Source organism: Lepisma saccharinum, chromosome 16 (assembly GCF_977018435.1).
Source record: "Lepisma saccharinum chromosome 16, izLepSacc3.1, whole genome shotgun sequence".
NCBI classification, from domain to species: Eukaryota; Metazoa; Arthropoda; class Insecta; order Zygentoma; family Lepismatidae; genus Lepisma; species Lepisma saccharinum.
The window spans coordinates 23,111,777-23,128,065 of NC_139244.1; the positions used below are offsets into that span (position 1 = coordinate 23,111,777).

The 16,289-nt window shown below is 41.0% G+C and overlaps 1 protein-coding gene across 1 annotated transcript in view; it reads left to right on the top strand.

Annotated features, from left to right (window-relative positions):
- Positions 1 to 16,057, top strand: part of LOC146000339 (uncharacterized) — a 40,212-nt gene extending 24,155 nt beyond the window's left edge. Inside the window, exons 6-7 of the mRNA XM_083137868.1 lie at positions 11,514 to 11,612; positions 15,719 to 16,057. Coding sequence (XP_082993994.1) covers positions 11,514 to 11,612; positions 15,719 to 16,038 — 419 coding nt within the window. The 3' untranslated portion in view covers positions 16,039 to 16,057. The remainder of the gene's footprint in view (positions 1 to 11,513; positions 11,613 to 15,718) is intronic.
- The last annotated feature ends 232 nt before the right edge of the window (positions 16,058 to 16,289 follow it).

The window sequence follows — 16,289 nt, forward strand, 5'->3', positions numbered from 1 at the left end:
CCGTGGATGGTTTTTGGGGCTAACGTCAATGGTTTGTGGGGCTACCCGTGGATGGTTTTTGGGGCTAACGTCAATGGTTTGTGGGGCTACCCGTGGATGGTTTTTGGGGCTAACGTCAATGGTTTGTGGGGCTACCCGTGCATGGTTTTTGATCCCCGGTTTTTTACAACTTTCATGCACAATAGAGTTGGAAACATTGATATTCGAAAATAAAAGAAGCGTTACAATTCGCAAAGCAAGCGATATCGCACCGTGACGTGCTTTCCGTAGCATTAAGGAAAATGGTTTATTTTAGCAGAAAAAGTGTTTGTTTTCGTGCAAAAAGCATATTGGCACCTTCCACTATGTTCCGCAATACATAATTGGTAAGTACAAACCACGAGAAAGACAAAATATCCGATTTAAATGTGTCTCCGATGCATGAAACTGTTACCCATACTTACTTCTCGTAATTCTACACATTTCTCGTTATTGTTCTTCAAGTTGTCTGTTGGAGGTAAGAATCTCTATATACAATGCAGAGGTTGTCTCAATTTTCCGAATTCTGCAGGGAGCAGGAAAGTATTAAGCAATATTTTGATAGATTCGAGCATTTCTGCAAAGATTCAGACATTCCAGATGAAAAGGCTAAGCATATTCTATTAGCAGCAATAGGGCACAGAACGTATGCTGATTTATATAATCTCATACAACCAAAATCTATATCAGAACTCAGTCTTGCCCAAATTCAACAAATGTTGATCCGCCATTATGAGCCCAAGAAAAATCTCGTGCTTGAAAGGCATAAGTTCTTTCTTATTAAACAGAAAGAAAATCAGAACATTCCGGATTTCATTGTGCAAATCAAAGAACAAGCTTCAAAATGTGATTTTGGTGATCTCATCGACTCAATGTGTCGCGACGTATTTATTCTTGGTATGAGAAATGTGTGCGTTAGAAACAGACTGTTATCAGATCCTGATTTGACCTTGAAAAAAGCAATAGATACGGCCATGTATCTCGATGAGCTAGAATTAAATGAGGGAATTATTAATCAAAGTCACTCAAAGAATGCTGTGGAATATTCTGAAACTCCAACTGAAGTCACTTCGCAAATACAAAACAGGTACAAGGACAAATTCCGAATGAACATCAGACAAAATAGAACTGATTCAAGGTATATTGGTAACAAATCAAACAATGATTCTGGTAAACCGTGTGGTAATTGTAATTCTTTTCATCCTAACGGGAAATGCCCAGCTTTTGGGGCTACTTGCAGATATTGTAAAAAGAAAAATCATTTCTTGACTGCCTGCAAGAAGAGAGAATTTAATAATTCTAGTAAAAGCAAATTGGTTTCTGGCGCTAACATTGTGCTTAACACGGGTATCAATGAAAGATCTATTGATATGCAAGATAATTCGAAACCTTCCATTGTACCTAACAATCACAGCAATTTCAAACATATGGTCCGAGAATCATCCATTGATTTTTCAGATTTTAATGTGCCGTGCATTCCCATAGATCACAAATTTGCAGATGATCAAGAAGAAAAATCTAAGAGCGAATTTGTTGATTACAGCGCCGCTAGTGTCCAATGTAATGCTCTGTGTCCAAAAATTTTCAATACCTTCATTACTAAAGAGAGTGAATCTGTTTGGCAAACACAGGGATCGTTGTTTGTCGACTTACAAGTCAACAATTCTAAGATTCCATTCCTAGTGGATACAGGTTCTGTTTATACTTTAATTGATAGCAGACAATTTGAGTCTTCATTGCGAGGTTGCACTATATACAATTTTCCTATCATCTTGAAAGCAGCAAATGGTAATAATCTTGGTGTTTTAGGAAAAGTTAACGTTGAAGTTGTATTTCAAGGAATGAAACATAACTTAGATATGATTGTTGTAAAGACAAAATTGAATCGTGCAATTATGGGTTTGTCTTGGATTGACATTTTCATGCCTGAATGGCGAAACATTTTTGTTTCACATGTTCCTCAGATGGTTGCAACTACTGTTGAATCATCAGCAATAAAGGAACTGGTTGCGAATCTAAGGAAAAATTTTCCTATACCTTTTGATGGTGACATGTCCAAGTCGATCAAGCGCTTCGAGATAGACTTGCCATTGAAAGACGATGCTGCACCAGTTTTCAAGAGATATTACGACGTCCCGTATTCGCTTAAGGAACCAGTCAAGGATGAATTACAGAAGTTGGTTAGTGACGGAGTAATTGAACCTATCAAATCATCATCGTGGGCTTCTCCTCTTGTTGTTGTTCGTAAGAAAAACGGTGAATTAAGATTATGTGTATCCTACAAGAACACTGTTAATCCGCAACTCAGGAAGATGGGACATCCGTTACCTAGAATAGAGGATCTTTTCAACAAGATGGTTGGTTGCTGTTGGTTCGTTTCATTTGACCTTCGAAGGGCTTACCTTCAGTTACGCCTATCTCTTCAGGCTCAGAAGGTTCTTGTCTTCAACACGGAATTCGGGTTATTCAGACAGTTGAAGCTTCCCTTCGGAGTAAACTCTGCCAGTGCAATTTTTCAAGCCACGATGGAGCAGATATTGATGGGTGTGGACAAGGTTTCCATTTTCCAAGACGACATTTTAGTGGGAGGAGTTACTCTTGAGGAGTGCTATGATAACGCACGAAAGGTGCTAAATCTTTTCTCCGATTATGGCGTCCGCATAAATGAACAAAAGTCTGTGTTCTTTGTACAAAATGTGAAGTATCTGGGACATTCTATTTCACAGGAGGGAATTCGTCCTCTGAAAGAAAACATTGATAAAATAATTCAATGTAAGCCACCCACTAATGTCGGCGAATTGAAGTCATTTCTCGGTATGGTCACGTATTACGCTTCGTACCTGCCAAACCTAGCTGACTGTGTTGCCAGTTTATATGATTTGTTGAAGAATGGGGTGCGCTGGTCATGGACAGATGTTCATCAGAAGGAATTCCAGGATGTCAAGGATCTGCTATCTAAGGACTTAGTACGCACAGTATATGATCCTGATAAAGACTTATACCTCATGTCGGATGCATCTCCTACCGCTACGGGAGCAGCCATAATGCACAAGATAAACGGAGTCCTAAAGCCTATCATGTGTATGGCCGGTACTTTATCCGCTGCGGAAAGGAACTGCACTCAATTGGAAAGGGAATCACTTGCATTAGTCCCAGGAGTCAAATACTTTCACAAGTATCTCATTGGACGACATTTTGTTGCGTTCACCGACTCGAAACCTTTATCTCACCTGTTGGATCCTAGAAGTAACTTGCCTGCTTTAGCCATCAGCAGAATCAACAGATGGAAGTTAGTATTGGAAGAATATGACTTCAGAACTGTTTACACGCCGCATGTTGAGTTGGCTGATGCTCTATCTAGAATTTGTGTTGCAGATGATCCAGTTCATGATTATCATGATGATTTCGCATGTCAGTTGACAGCTGAGCCAGTTGTCCTTAATCTTATTGAATCTTCGGTGTTGACGCGCATTTCGCTGGAATCACAACGTGATCCTGATCTTTCTAAAGTCTTCGAATATGTTCAAAGGAGATGGCCACAATCCATAGGGAGAACAAAAAGTCATCCTATCAGGAAAATATTCGGCAGGCGATATGATGTCCACATACAGAAGGGATGTATTTTCGTGGGCGAAAGACTAGTTGTACCTGAATCTTGTATACAAAGTGTCCTGTCTCTGTTACACAAATTCCACCAGGGAACATGCAAAATGAAGGAAATAGCTCGTTCATCGTTCTTCTGGAACACGATGAATGAAGATATTGAAAGGGTTACATCTTCGTGTGACACATGTTTGCGATACAATAACAGGCCCAATGTACCAGGTACCGCATTCGAAACGTGGCCTATTGCATCGCAGCCTTTTGAGCGTGTTCATCTTGATTTCTTCCATTTCTCAGACATGGATTTCTTGTTGCTAGTTGACGCTTACTCTCATTGGATATCTGTGTGGAGAGTGAAGAATATGCGATTTGACACCATGATTGGTTACTTAGAGGAATTTTCCTCATGCTTTGGATATCCGAAAACATATGTTACAGATAATGGCCAACCATTTGCATCTTCAGACTTCAATTCTTATTGCTCAAAGAAGAACATCAAGCTTCTTCACTCAGCTCCGTACACCCCTCAATCAAATGGTCTAGCTGAAAGGAATGTTGGGGTGGTGAAGAATTTACTACAAAAGAACTTTTCGAATCGTTCATACATCACGTTGAGAGAGATGGACAAGTTCGTTCTTGAGCTTTTAGGCAGATTAAGGAATACTCCAGTGTGTAACGAGTGCACTCACGGTCCCCGAAATGACGTGTCAATCATACCCCGGCACGGGGCCAAACGTCGTTATTTGTACGGGAAACCGGTCGTGACTCACGGTCCAGTTATCAAGTTCGGTACTGAGACGGTCGTTTATTGTCATACTATTGCGAGGCGGAGATTAATACCTTGAAATGTTATTAATCTTTGTTTTGTTTACCTTTGATATGTAGATTCGAACATTCATAACACACTAATAGCATAATATCCGGTACCTGAAAAACGTCAAATAACAACACTGACGAACGGTAAAAAAGTGAATATATATTGTAACAACAAAAAAATATTGCAATCAACAACTGTTTACAAAGCCTCCTCACTCTCACAACATTCACGCTATCTCTCTTTCACACACATGAGGTATTTTTACATGTGAAGTATGGATACAAATCATGGATCTCATTAACATATCATTCCTTTTAATTTTTTAAGCCTTTATGTGAATTTAGGGCATTTGTCTGCCAGCTCCTGTGCTCTTTTAAATCAACTTAAGTGCCAGCCCTCGGAAAGCGGTTAACTAAGACAATTGGGTCGGCGTGGTTAAATCTTTCGTTCGAATGAACGTATGCATCGAGTCGTAAGCACGACATTATACAAGTTTCTCGGACGGGGGTATTACACACAAGCCTCTCGCGTCCAATGAGAACAACTACACAATTACATAGTGATGCAAAAACTTAATTGGCTCCAGCTGCCGGAGTACACAAATCAATCGTCGGCGCGAGCAAAAATTACCTTGAAAACCACTATGCAACAAATAATACTATTTCACGCACACGACCTTGCAATAAAAACAACTACGCTTTCCACAATTAAAAAGGACTCATCAGTCAACTATTGACAAATTAAATGGCGCGACGGGGCGGTCGGTTACACACAAAAAAAAGGAGCACACTTTGACAATTTACACTAAATATTAAAGAAATGAAATGGAGCTTCTAACGCTGAATGCAGACAATTAAATTAGAACATCTGAACATGAAATAACCCTTTTTTATAACAATACCAAAAATTGTCAGAGACGGAAGTTAGGTTCGGGGTTTCCTGAGTAACTTTGCAAATAAGTGAGACTTCGGCGTTAAACGTACGGTGGTGATACTAACGACGCACGTTTACATGGACATGAGACCCTCTGAAGTATACTGTACCAGACTCTGCTACATGGCGTGGTCCTTCATCTCTCCTGGACGCGGGACTTGCACACGGTTCCTTTGTGGCGAAATTGTCCTCCGAGGTCGATCGCGACGAAGAATAATTGCGACGATATGGTGTACTTGCACCTCCTCAGAACTTCGGGCGTTCCTCTTGTCACTAGCGTCGGGTGTACGTGGTCACGCGTCGGTTCGGAATCTCTCTGGTGACGGGCTTCGATTCGGCGTCGTTCTGGAAGTGTCGCTCTGGAGTCGTCCTTCAATCTCTCCCTCTGGCTTCGATCGGCGTCGTTCTGGAGTCGTCCTTCAATCTCTCTCTCTGGTGACGGGCTTCGATCGGCGTCGTTCTGAAGACGTCCTTCGGGCTTTGGGCAGTGTTTGGCTTTGATGTCGTCTTTGGCGTTGGCTGACTGGCTTCATCGGAAGATGGCGATGCATCGTTGCGGGGTCAGGGAAGTCGACAGACTCCCTTCTCAATCTCCTTTAGCCGCCCATGATTATGTAGTTAACGCTTGGCAAAAAACAAATCACCGCGTAATCTTCACCAAAATAAGGCGCACACTGGTACCTCTATCTGCGATTCGCTCACGGTACGTAAGGAAACAAAGTCCACGGACACAAAACAATGATCACGCGAGAGTGTAGCGCGGAGATGCTCTCTCTGTGAAATCCGGGTAAAAACTGTCTCTGGGGTGGTAGCACCGCATATATATAAGAGATTCAAATTCGTCCGTTGAAACCCACGCTAAGGTGGCTTCGCTTCGCTTTCTCAGGGGATGGAAATGACCTCTGTGCATTGTCTTGAAAGGCGCGGTCGGCGACGCGTCCTGGATCCTTGCAGGCTTGAGCTCCAGCTGATTTCTCTGGTCATCCGTGAACATGGGTTAGCCCGCCCGCTGCCAGTCAGGCCTGGTAGCGACGAAAATAATCTTTCCTTATCTTCGCGTTGGTGCAAATATGTCATGTTCTAAGCGGCGGCTGTCACTCAGGAAAGACCCGGCTCCAACTCCCGACGTCTGGCTCGGATACAAGTTTATTCACAAAAATAAAATCAAACCTCACACTTTCATGTTTGTGCATAAAATGAATCAATAAACAAAAAATAATTTATATCGAACTGCGTTTCACATGTCACTAGATACCGTGACAAGTGCACGGATGTAGTCCAGCAGAACGTTTGCTCAAGTTTCGGCCAAGAACGGACATTTCCGCTTTTGACGCACCAAATGGTTTCGACAATCAGCCTATTAGTCCCGTTCCGTTTATGCCGGGGGGAAAAGGTGCTTGTTGAACAACGCAAGAAACAATTCAGCCATGGATCCAAATACAAAATCGGAGAAATTGTTAAATTGATGGGCCGGAAGATGGCGAAGGTGATTGTGGACAATGACACGATTGTTGTTCATCTCTCGAAGATCAAGAAGTATCCCGACAAGGTCGGAAAAGACATCCTTGTCCGAAAAAACCCAGTGCTTGTTGGAGAGGAAGATTATCTCCCAGTGCGTGCTTATCAGGATCCAGTGGTACCTCCGAATGCGGCCTGCGACAATCAACCGGTTAGGAGATCACAAAGACCAAGACGACCGCCTGACCGATATGGGCAAACTACATGAAACGGGAGTCTCTTCAACCTAAGGGGGGGGGGGGGAGAGTGTCGGATGCTGATTGAACTCGAACGCCAGACCTGATTATTAAATGTTGTTGGTGTTTAGTCTGTGCGTTCATCCTGTCAAACATGTCCAATATGATATAGCCGTCCTGTGCGACGCAACTTTGTATCTTCATATCACAATGTAAGTTATTGTGCTGATTATGTTACTGTGTTCCTAAATTATACATTTACGTTCGTGTTGCTAATACTGTTTTATTCCTGACTCCATTTCTTGTGTAATTGAAGAACTGAAAGAACCCGAAACTCAACAGCCTCCTTCCATTTTCTCACTAGCATTCTCTTCTCCCTTCCTATCTGCTTAGCCTCATCCCACTCTATGTCATGTCCTGTTTCTCTCGTGTGTTTAAATATCGCATTTCTCTCTCTCTGAAGTCGTACATCATCCCTATGTTGTTTCAACCTGTCTTTCAGTCTCTTTTTTCGTTTCTCCTATGTACAAGCTCTGACATTCTTTACATTTCACTTCGTAGATAATCCCTTCCTCTTCCACCTTGTTACATTTGTACTTGGTGCAGAGTCTGAAGAAGACCTTGCTAGAAGGTTGAAATTTCTGCCTTGGTCAGCATATTGAGTTTTTCATATCATGGAAACAAGGCTTAATGGTGTTATAATTACACAGTACCAGTCCCTTGCCACTAGGGTCTCTGAATACCAGTAGAGTACGCAGGATTTGAAAAGGGGGGGGTGTTGAACCCGGGTCTTTATTAGGGATGGCCAGATCCGGATCCTAGCGGATCCGAAATCCGGATCCGGTTGGTTCCGGATCCTAAGATTTTTCGGATCCGGAATTTTCGGATCCGGATCCGTTTTGCCATCCCACATGCGCTTCTTTGGAAAGTAAGAATGTGCTTATAACATATTGTTACCTGCTAATATACACACACACACACACACACACACACACACACACATATATATATATATATATATATATATATATATATATATATATACACACACACATACATACACACACACACACACACACACACACACACACATATATATATATATATATATATATATATATATATATATATATATATATATATATATATATATATATATAGTGTGTGTGCGCGATTTGTAATTAATTAATACACTTACAAGGGAGGTCTAAGTCTAAGACTTAGGTCTAAGAAATCGGTTCCATGAAACTTGCAGGGCCCAAATGAAGAAATACGTGTTTTTTTGTTTCGGCAAAAAAATTGTTCTAGGGGGCAACCACCTCTCATATGTCAAGATGAGGACAAATTGAAGTGGGGATATGACCCCTGTGTTCCCCTCCGATTTCCATGAAACGTGGCAGGTGTATAGTAGGGATGGCCAGATCCGGATCCTGGCGGATCCGAAATCCAGAGCCAGAACTTTTTTATTTTAATTTGTAGAACTGTAACTGTAGAACAATTGTATAATTTTTGTATAACATTTCTATCTTGTTATGTGTTATCCTGGAATGGAATGTGTCACATTTATGTGTGTTTTCATTCCCCCCCTCTTCAAATGTCAAGATGAGGAGAAATTGAAGTGGGGATCTGACCCCGAAACCACGTAAATATGGCATAGGAAGAAACAGGGGCATACGGACTCTAATTACACCTGTCAAATTTCATGAGAATCGGAGGGGGACACAGGGGTCAGATGATCCTCACGTCAATTTGTCCGCATCGTGACATTTGAGGCGGGTTTTACCCCCTAAAACAGTTTTTTAGCCGAAACAAAAAAAAGCCACGTATTTCTTCCTTTGGGCCCCTCTATACACCTGCCAAGTTTCATGAAAATCGGAGGGGGACACAGGGGTCAGATCCTTACTTCAATTTGTCTTCATCTTGACATTTGAGGGGATTTTGCCCCCTAAAACAGTTTTTAGCTGAAACAAAAAAAACACAAATTCTTCCTTTGGGCCCCTCTATACACCTACCACGTTTCATGGAAATCGGAGGGGAACACAGGGGCCAGATCCCCTCTTCAATTTGTCCTCATCTTGACAATTGATTGGGTTTCGCCCTGTAAAACCGTTTTTTATCTGAAACAAAAAAAAACACGTATTTCTTCCTTTGGGCCCCACTATACACCTGCCAAGTTTCATGGAAATTGGAGGGGGACACATAAGTCAAATGCCCACTTAAATTTGTCCTCATATTGACATTTGAGGGGGGGGGTTGCCCCCTAAAACAGGTTTTTAGCCGAAACAAAAAAAAACACGTATTTCTTCATTTGGGCCCGTTTATACACACACCTGCCAAGTATCATGGAAATCGGAGGGGGACACAGGGGTCCGATCCTCACTTCAATTTGTCCTCATCTTGACATTTGAGGGGGTTTTGCCCCCTAAACCCGTTTTTTAGCTGAAATAAAAAAACACGTATTTCTTCCATTGGGCCCCACTATACACCTGCCAAGTTTTATGGAAATCGGAGGGGGACACAGGGGTCAGATCCTCACTTCAATTTGTCTTCATCTTGACATTTGAGGGGGTTTTGCCCCCTAGAACAGTTTTTTTAGCTGAAACAAAAAAACACGTAATTCTTCCTTTGGGCCCCACTATACTGCCAAGTTTCATGGAAATCGGAGTGGGACACTTAGATAACCTCCCTTGTTAGTCTTACACTTTGTAATTATATAACACTGCATATATTATAATATTTTATTTTAATTTGTAAAACTGTAACTGTAGAACAATTGTATAATTTTTGTATAACATTTCTATCTGGTTATGTGTGTTAAAGGTTTCATCCTGGAATGGAATGTCTCACATTTATGTGTGTTTTAATTTCCAATACATTCGAATGAATACATATTCGTTTCAATGGCATTTACAAAATCACCTCTGACATGTGTGCACGAGTGTGTTAGCCGATGCGTAGCAAAGTATTTCAGGAACAACACTTGAAAAAAATTCTTGTAGGACTAACGAAAAATTTCTTTGCAATCGAAGATCATAATACCTTTTAAGGTGTGGTATTATTATAATGGGATTGAGATACGAAACTCTCGGATCCGGATCCGGATTTTGGGATCCGGATCCAGATCCAAATTTTTCGGACCCGAATCCGGATCCGAAATTTTCGGATCCGGAACTCTCGGATTCAGATCCGGAAATCTCGGATCCGGATCCAGATCAGGAACTTTCGGATCCGGATCCAGATCAGGAACTTTCGGATCCGGATCCAGATCCGAAACTTTCAGACCCGGATCCGGAACTCTCGGATCCGGATCCAGATCCGGAACTTTCGGATATGGAATTTTCGGATCCGGAACTCTCGGATCCGGATCCAGATCCGAAACTTTCAGACCTGGATCCGGATCCGCGGATCCGGAACTCTCGAATCCGGATCCAGATCCGAAACTTTTGGATCCGGATCCGGATCCGAATGGATCCGGATTTTTCGGATCCTTATCCGTTTGGCCATCCCTAGTCTTTATACATCTTATGTCGTTAGTATTTTCAAGTACAATTATGTTTATATGCATGTATGAATGGAGGCAACCAACATTGCTCCAGGCATATATTTTTATAAAGTGTATGCAACGTTGACATTTTTCAAAAATTATATTTTGTTATGCATTTGGTGAGGCTACAGCCCCATCAGCCCCTTCCTTGGGTACCCTATTGCTGAATACTGTCCCTGTAAATTTGAATATTTTCATTTAAATACAACTACACTTAAATATTTACCCAATAAAATGTGTATACCAGTTCTCTGAATATTATTCCCCCAATATAATTATTATTTCTCTTCCATTTTTTTTGTCACAATCTAAGACTTTTATTCATGTACAAATAATATACCATGTCGCTGAATGCTCTCCTTCAATTTTGTTGAATCGTCCTCTAGAATTCCTGGACAATAGATATTTAACGTTTTGTAAATTATGTAATTACAAGAACTGGATATTGTCCACCAAGTAAATGCTTTTCTCTTATTGTAGGCCCTTAGCAAACTACCAATTACCGTTATTAATACATAACAATATTGCTTAAATGAGGATCTAGTTTAACTTCCACCCCATACGGCACTGTTTATTCAATCATATTTCCATTTCGACTCACCTCCCCAAATGAAGATTTCAGGAACGCCCCTGCGCCTTAGCATTAATTAAGCAGTTACTTGCATTAGTATACCCTTGAGAACCAGAGTGACCAAACTACAGAGAAAGACTGACATTTGTATGTTCTTTGCGTTTTTAATTTATGATTCATAGTATATTGACATTCATACAGTGCGCATCCGTTAGTAGAGAGTCAACACTTCACTACACTTTTTCTTATTTCTGGAATATTTCATTATGCTTTAATTAATTTCTCAAAGTTGTTAGAATTGTAACATTCACTTATGATTTTCGTCTCTTGCAGCATACGTTCACCCAATATGCCTACCTTTTGGACCTTTAATTACGAAGGACTATACAGGAAACAGAGGGATTGTAGCTGGATGGGGCATCACAAGCGTAGGTAAGACACAACAATGCTACATTGTTACATTATGTGAATACTCAGTGTGGTATTAAAAAAAAAAAAATTACTGGGAGGGAAATTCCGGTAATTGCTCTAGAAACACAACTTACAGTTACCGTCTTAAGCACCAAAATTTAGCAGAGGGGGAGAGTTCCACTTATCCCCTCCCTCACATAGCACCCTGTGAATATTTCATGTAAAAACTCTTATATCCAGGAAGGGGCAAGGTGCCAAAACTGGGAAGGGGGGAAGCACAGTTTACTTTCCTTGGTATGTAAGGTATAGCATAGTGCGGGGGCAAAGTGGGGAGGGGACAACTGCCCTCTCTAATCGCCGACACTGCTTATATCTCTTATATTCATTATATCAAACACACAGTTTTGTCTTATTAGCTCCACATAATATAGGTCACATTTATTGAGAAATTTTAGTTCCCATGTTTCGAGCATGTACGCAATAACAAAATAGTTATTAATTTCAGTGCATCCTCACATGGGTATATACAGAAACAGAGCTAACTAACAAACTAACTCACTTTAGTTAGTCGACTGAAGTTCTCGGGTTCGAGTCCCGACCAGTGGATTTGTTTTATGTCACCTACTTGTCACTTAATCTCATCGTCGAGGTGGACAAAAATGTCCGAAAAGGACATATTACAAAAAAAAACAAAAAAACACGAAGTTACAACACTTTGTAAAGGAAAACATCTATCTAAAAGTATTTCTGACGTTCTTTCTCTCTGATTTCTTTTCTCTCCCTCTCTCTCTCTCTCTCTCTCTCTCTCTCTCTCTCTCTCTCTCTCTCTCTCTCTCTCTCTCTCTCTCTCTCTCTCTGTACTTTCTATCTATTTCTCTCCCTAAACTTTATGTATTTTAAAAGCATTATGGCGCTTCATTTCTAAAGCAGTCAACACTTTCGGTGAGAAATCTGACTATAACCGACTTTTGTTTTCACTTGCTCTATGGGTGTCTCCTTTTAACTTCTTAACTGCCAAATCTCTGCGCCCAGTAATACCTAGGTAAACAACTCTCAACTACCCAGAATGGCTACCACTCTCCGAATGAATACTGCTCAGTGCTAATATAACGTAACCATTGAAATTTTTACTTAATCAGACATAATGAATCGCACTATACTCTGTGCCAGCTAACTGTAGACCAGGCGAACGAGAACAAGTCTCTGCGCAAGTAGTGACGCGAGACGACTCCACCAATGAACAGTGAGAGAAACGGGATTGCGTAATGGACGACTGGAGTTGTCCACTTTCCCTGCTTCACTCTTGTCAGCGTTGCAAGCTTTTGAAAACGACAATACCGTATGCACATGACAAACGGACCGTATTTTTGTCTCCAGGTTTAAGAATTTCTTAGGGAAATATAAATTTTGACAAGCCGTGCATTTATCGTACGGACTAAGGTCTGGTCAGTAGCGTACAGTTGGCAACGCTGTGCTTTCACCTCTCGAATGAGCTCCTCTTCGTCTGCCGATATGCGCGGCCCTGCTCCACAGTTAGCTGGGACAGGGTATAGAAGCTTCGATGTTCTATATTTAGCATTTATAACGAATCTTGCAGCCATCGAACCTGCCACTGCATTTTGTAAGAATATACATGTCCTTTTCGGAGGAAGCTAGAAGTCATAATGTTATTTTACTAACAATAATTAGAAGCAACATTAATATAATGTAATACTGCATAATGGGTTTTAATCTTCTCATGCCAAACGTCAATGGCTCTATATATTTTTTTTTTATTTTTCACATAATGTGATATGTAAGTTATTTTCTTTACCTTCAGATAAAGAAGGCCTCCCGGATGGCGCATTGGTAGCGTCGTCGCCTTGTAGTCAAGGGGTCCCGGGTTCCATATCCGGTGGAGGCACATAGTGGTTCGGATCCCACTTTAAACTGTAGGTCCAGTCCCGATTAGCCATCCTGTGCATAAAGTGGACTTAAAACAACAATTCAATTTAGATGAAAAAGCTGCTTTTTCCAAAACTAATACTTATAGATTAACATTTAATGATCTTTAGATAAGAAGTCCCAAAAAGTAGTCCATGACTTTTCCATGTCATGCAAGGATTTAATGTAAGAATGAAACTTTGCAATAGTGTAGATTTTGCCATTTTGTGAACTTCTTGCTTATCAATATTAATTGAAGGGGTCGGTTGTAAAACATAGTGACATTTATGTCATTTCTGAGTTGATTAAGATAAAAGGTTATTAGAAGCTATACTGTAGATAAATTGTTTTCGTGTTGTTTTTACCAATTTCAGAAGGTTTCACTGAGACCAATGCAAAATGTATGGCATGACAATTTCACTCAAAAATTGAAGAATGGCACATTTTACTTTGTAACACAAAAATTACCAAAATGTCACTTACCATGTTTTACACCCGAGCCTTGGGGTGGATACTTGAGGGCAATCTTGGGGAGCAAAGGCGGCCGGAGCGTGGTGATGACCACATCACCTCCACTCATGGCGATAATGTGAACTTCGAGTTAGACCTTACCGCCACATCCCTCCATATGCCTTCACATGTTGCAGTATGAAAAAGCTTCATCTTCAACCAATAATAACCCACATGTAAAATATTGTTAAGAATTTCTTGATAACCTCTGTACCAAGTTTGTTTCACAATTGTTACAAGGGGAGGATAAAGTTATCCATGGGGAGGGTTATAAGCATTCCTACGTTGCCATGGATACTTGGGTTTATTGGGGAAGGGCTGCTCGACATCTCCCACCCTGTTAATAATCATACATCTTATCGCAGGAAAGTTCGTTTTGGATATTGATAGATAGATTGATTAATTTATTTTACGTCGCTTATCTTCCACTTTTCACTAATCGCGAAGATGAGAAGGAAGAAACTCGCACAAAGAACACCTATGCCCAGGCTGGGATTTGAACCCGGGCCTCTGGCATCGTAGCGCAGTGTGCTTACCACCGGCTTTATTCGTTTTGGGTCCTCCTCCGTCGTCGTACGGTCAGGCCCGCTTTAGACGAAAGCATTTTCCTTAACATTTTTCTTAACATTTATGCCATGACCAAAATGCTACTGTGTAAAGTGAGAAATCTTTTGGCTTTTCAGATGCCATGGCATATTTCATGGCATTTCTCAAGGATAGGCTCGGTCCATATCATATTTCGTAGCGTAACCAATCAGAAGCTACCTCTAGGTCACGAGCGTAGTTGTAATGGCGGCCGCGTGAGATGTAAACAATGTATCACTTCACATGTTTAAAAGCCGATAACTATTCAACCGAGAGGGATAACATTTCGTATAAACCGTTATTAGGTACAAAACAATTGCGCTGCTTACATACATACTTTACAACGTCTACTGTACACGTATGGAATAATATTTTACTTTTTCAAATGTAAACACCATACACTCAGCATAGATGGTGTAACACGACGTGCCTTTCATGCTGTATACGTATGTTATACATTGTAATCGCAAAAAATAGCCGAAAAGTTACAGGAAATTCTTGCGTGTAAAGAACTGTCTGCTATAAGATTTTTGGAAGCATTTATGCTAGGAAATGCTTTCGTCTAAAGCCGGCTTAAGGCGCTGTGCTTTGAGCTTCGACTGCATGGGTTCGAGTCCACCTGAGTTCAGTCTCTGGGTTCTCGGCCTGTGAATAGGACCGGTGGCAACTCACCATCGTGAGGAAATTGGGGAGCTACGAGTGAGTAGCGTAACCCGGTCTCGGAAATCTCCTGTAACGGCTGGGGGTTCGACGTGCTGACCTCACGTCACCCCATTACCGGTTGAAGATCTCCACACCTCTAGGTAGGATTGTGGGAGGGAGACTGGCAGTTGGGAGATGGTTTTTTAAAGTAATTTGATTATAGAAATAGTTTCTTAAGAAGCGTTGTAACATTTTTTTTTACTTCCAGATACTGTTTTTGGCTTTATTAATACGATAGGCCAGTTTAAGTTGATTCTGACCAATGGTGTGCATATATTAGTCAGAATTATTAAAAGTTACATTACATAAGTAATATAGTCTAACGGAATGATATGCCAGTATGTGTTACCGTTAATTAACCACGCTTTCAGTGTGCTAATACACTTTATCACTCACTGCCTTCACAGGGAACTCAGGAGGAACCAACACCTTGCAGTATGTCAGCTTAAGCATTGTAAGGAACGACGCATGCGCAGCAGCGTTCAGAAACCAGGCGCAGATAGGAGAAGAGCAGTTGTGCGCAGGCGGCCAGGACGGGAAGGACTCTTGCGAAGGGGACAGTGGCGGACCCCTTATGAGGCCCGAACAACCAGATGGCATGCCGCGGTATTTTATCATCGGAATAGTCTCCTTCGGTGCCAAGAGCTGTGGCACTGTAGATCTACCTGGCGTTTATACTAGAGTATCATCATATTTACCTTGGATTTTAGACACTGTTAGGGAATAAATCAAGTCATATTCAATTGTTTTGAACTTTTTATTTAGAGATATGGTTACAGCTGAAATGGTGTGGGGATGATTGAGTTTTGATTTTAAGAATCGTTATATTCACAGCAAGGGAATCACAATTACACTTTCTTTTGTAGCGAGCGTCATTGCAATCTTAAATTATCCGAAGCATTTTTTTCCTTGCACCTTGAACAGATGTCAAACTATGATAGATTTCAATAGTTCGAGATTTCGATCCTCAGGCGAAAT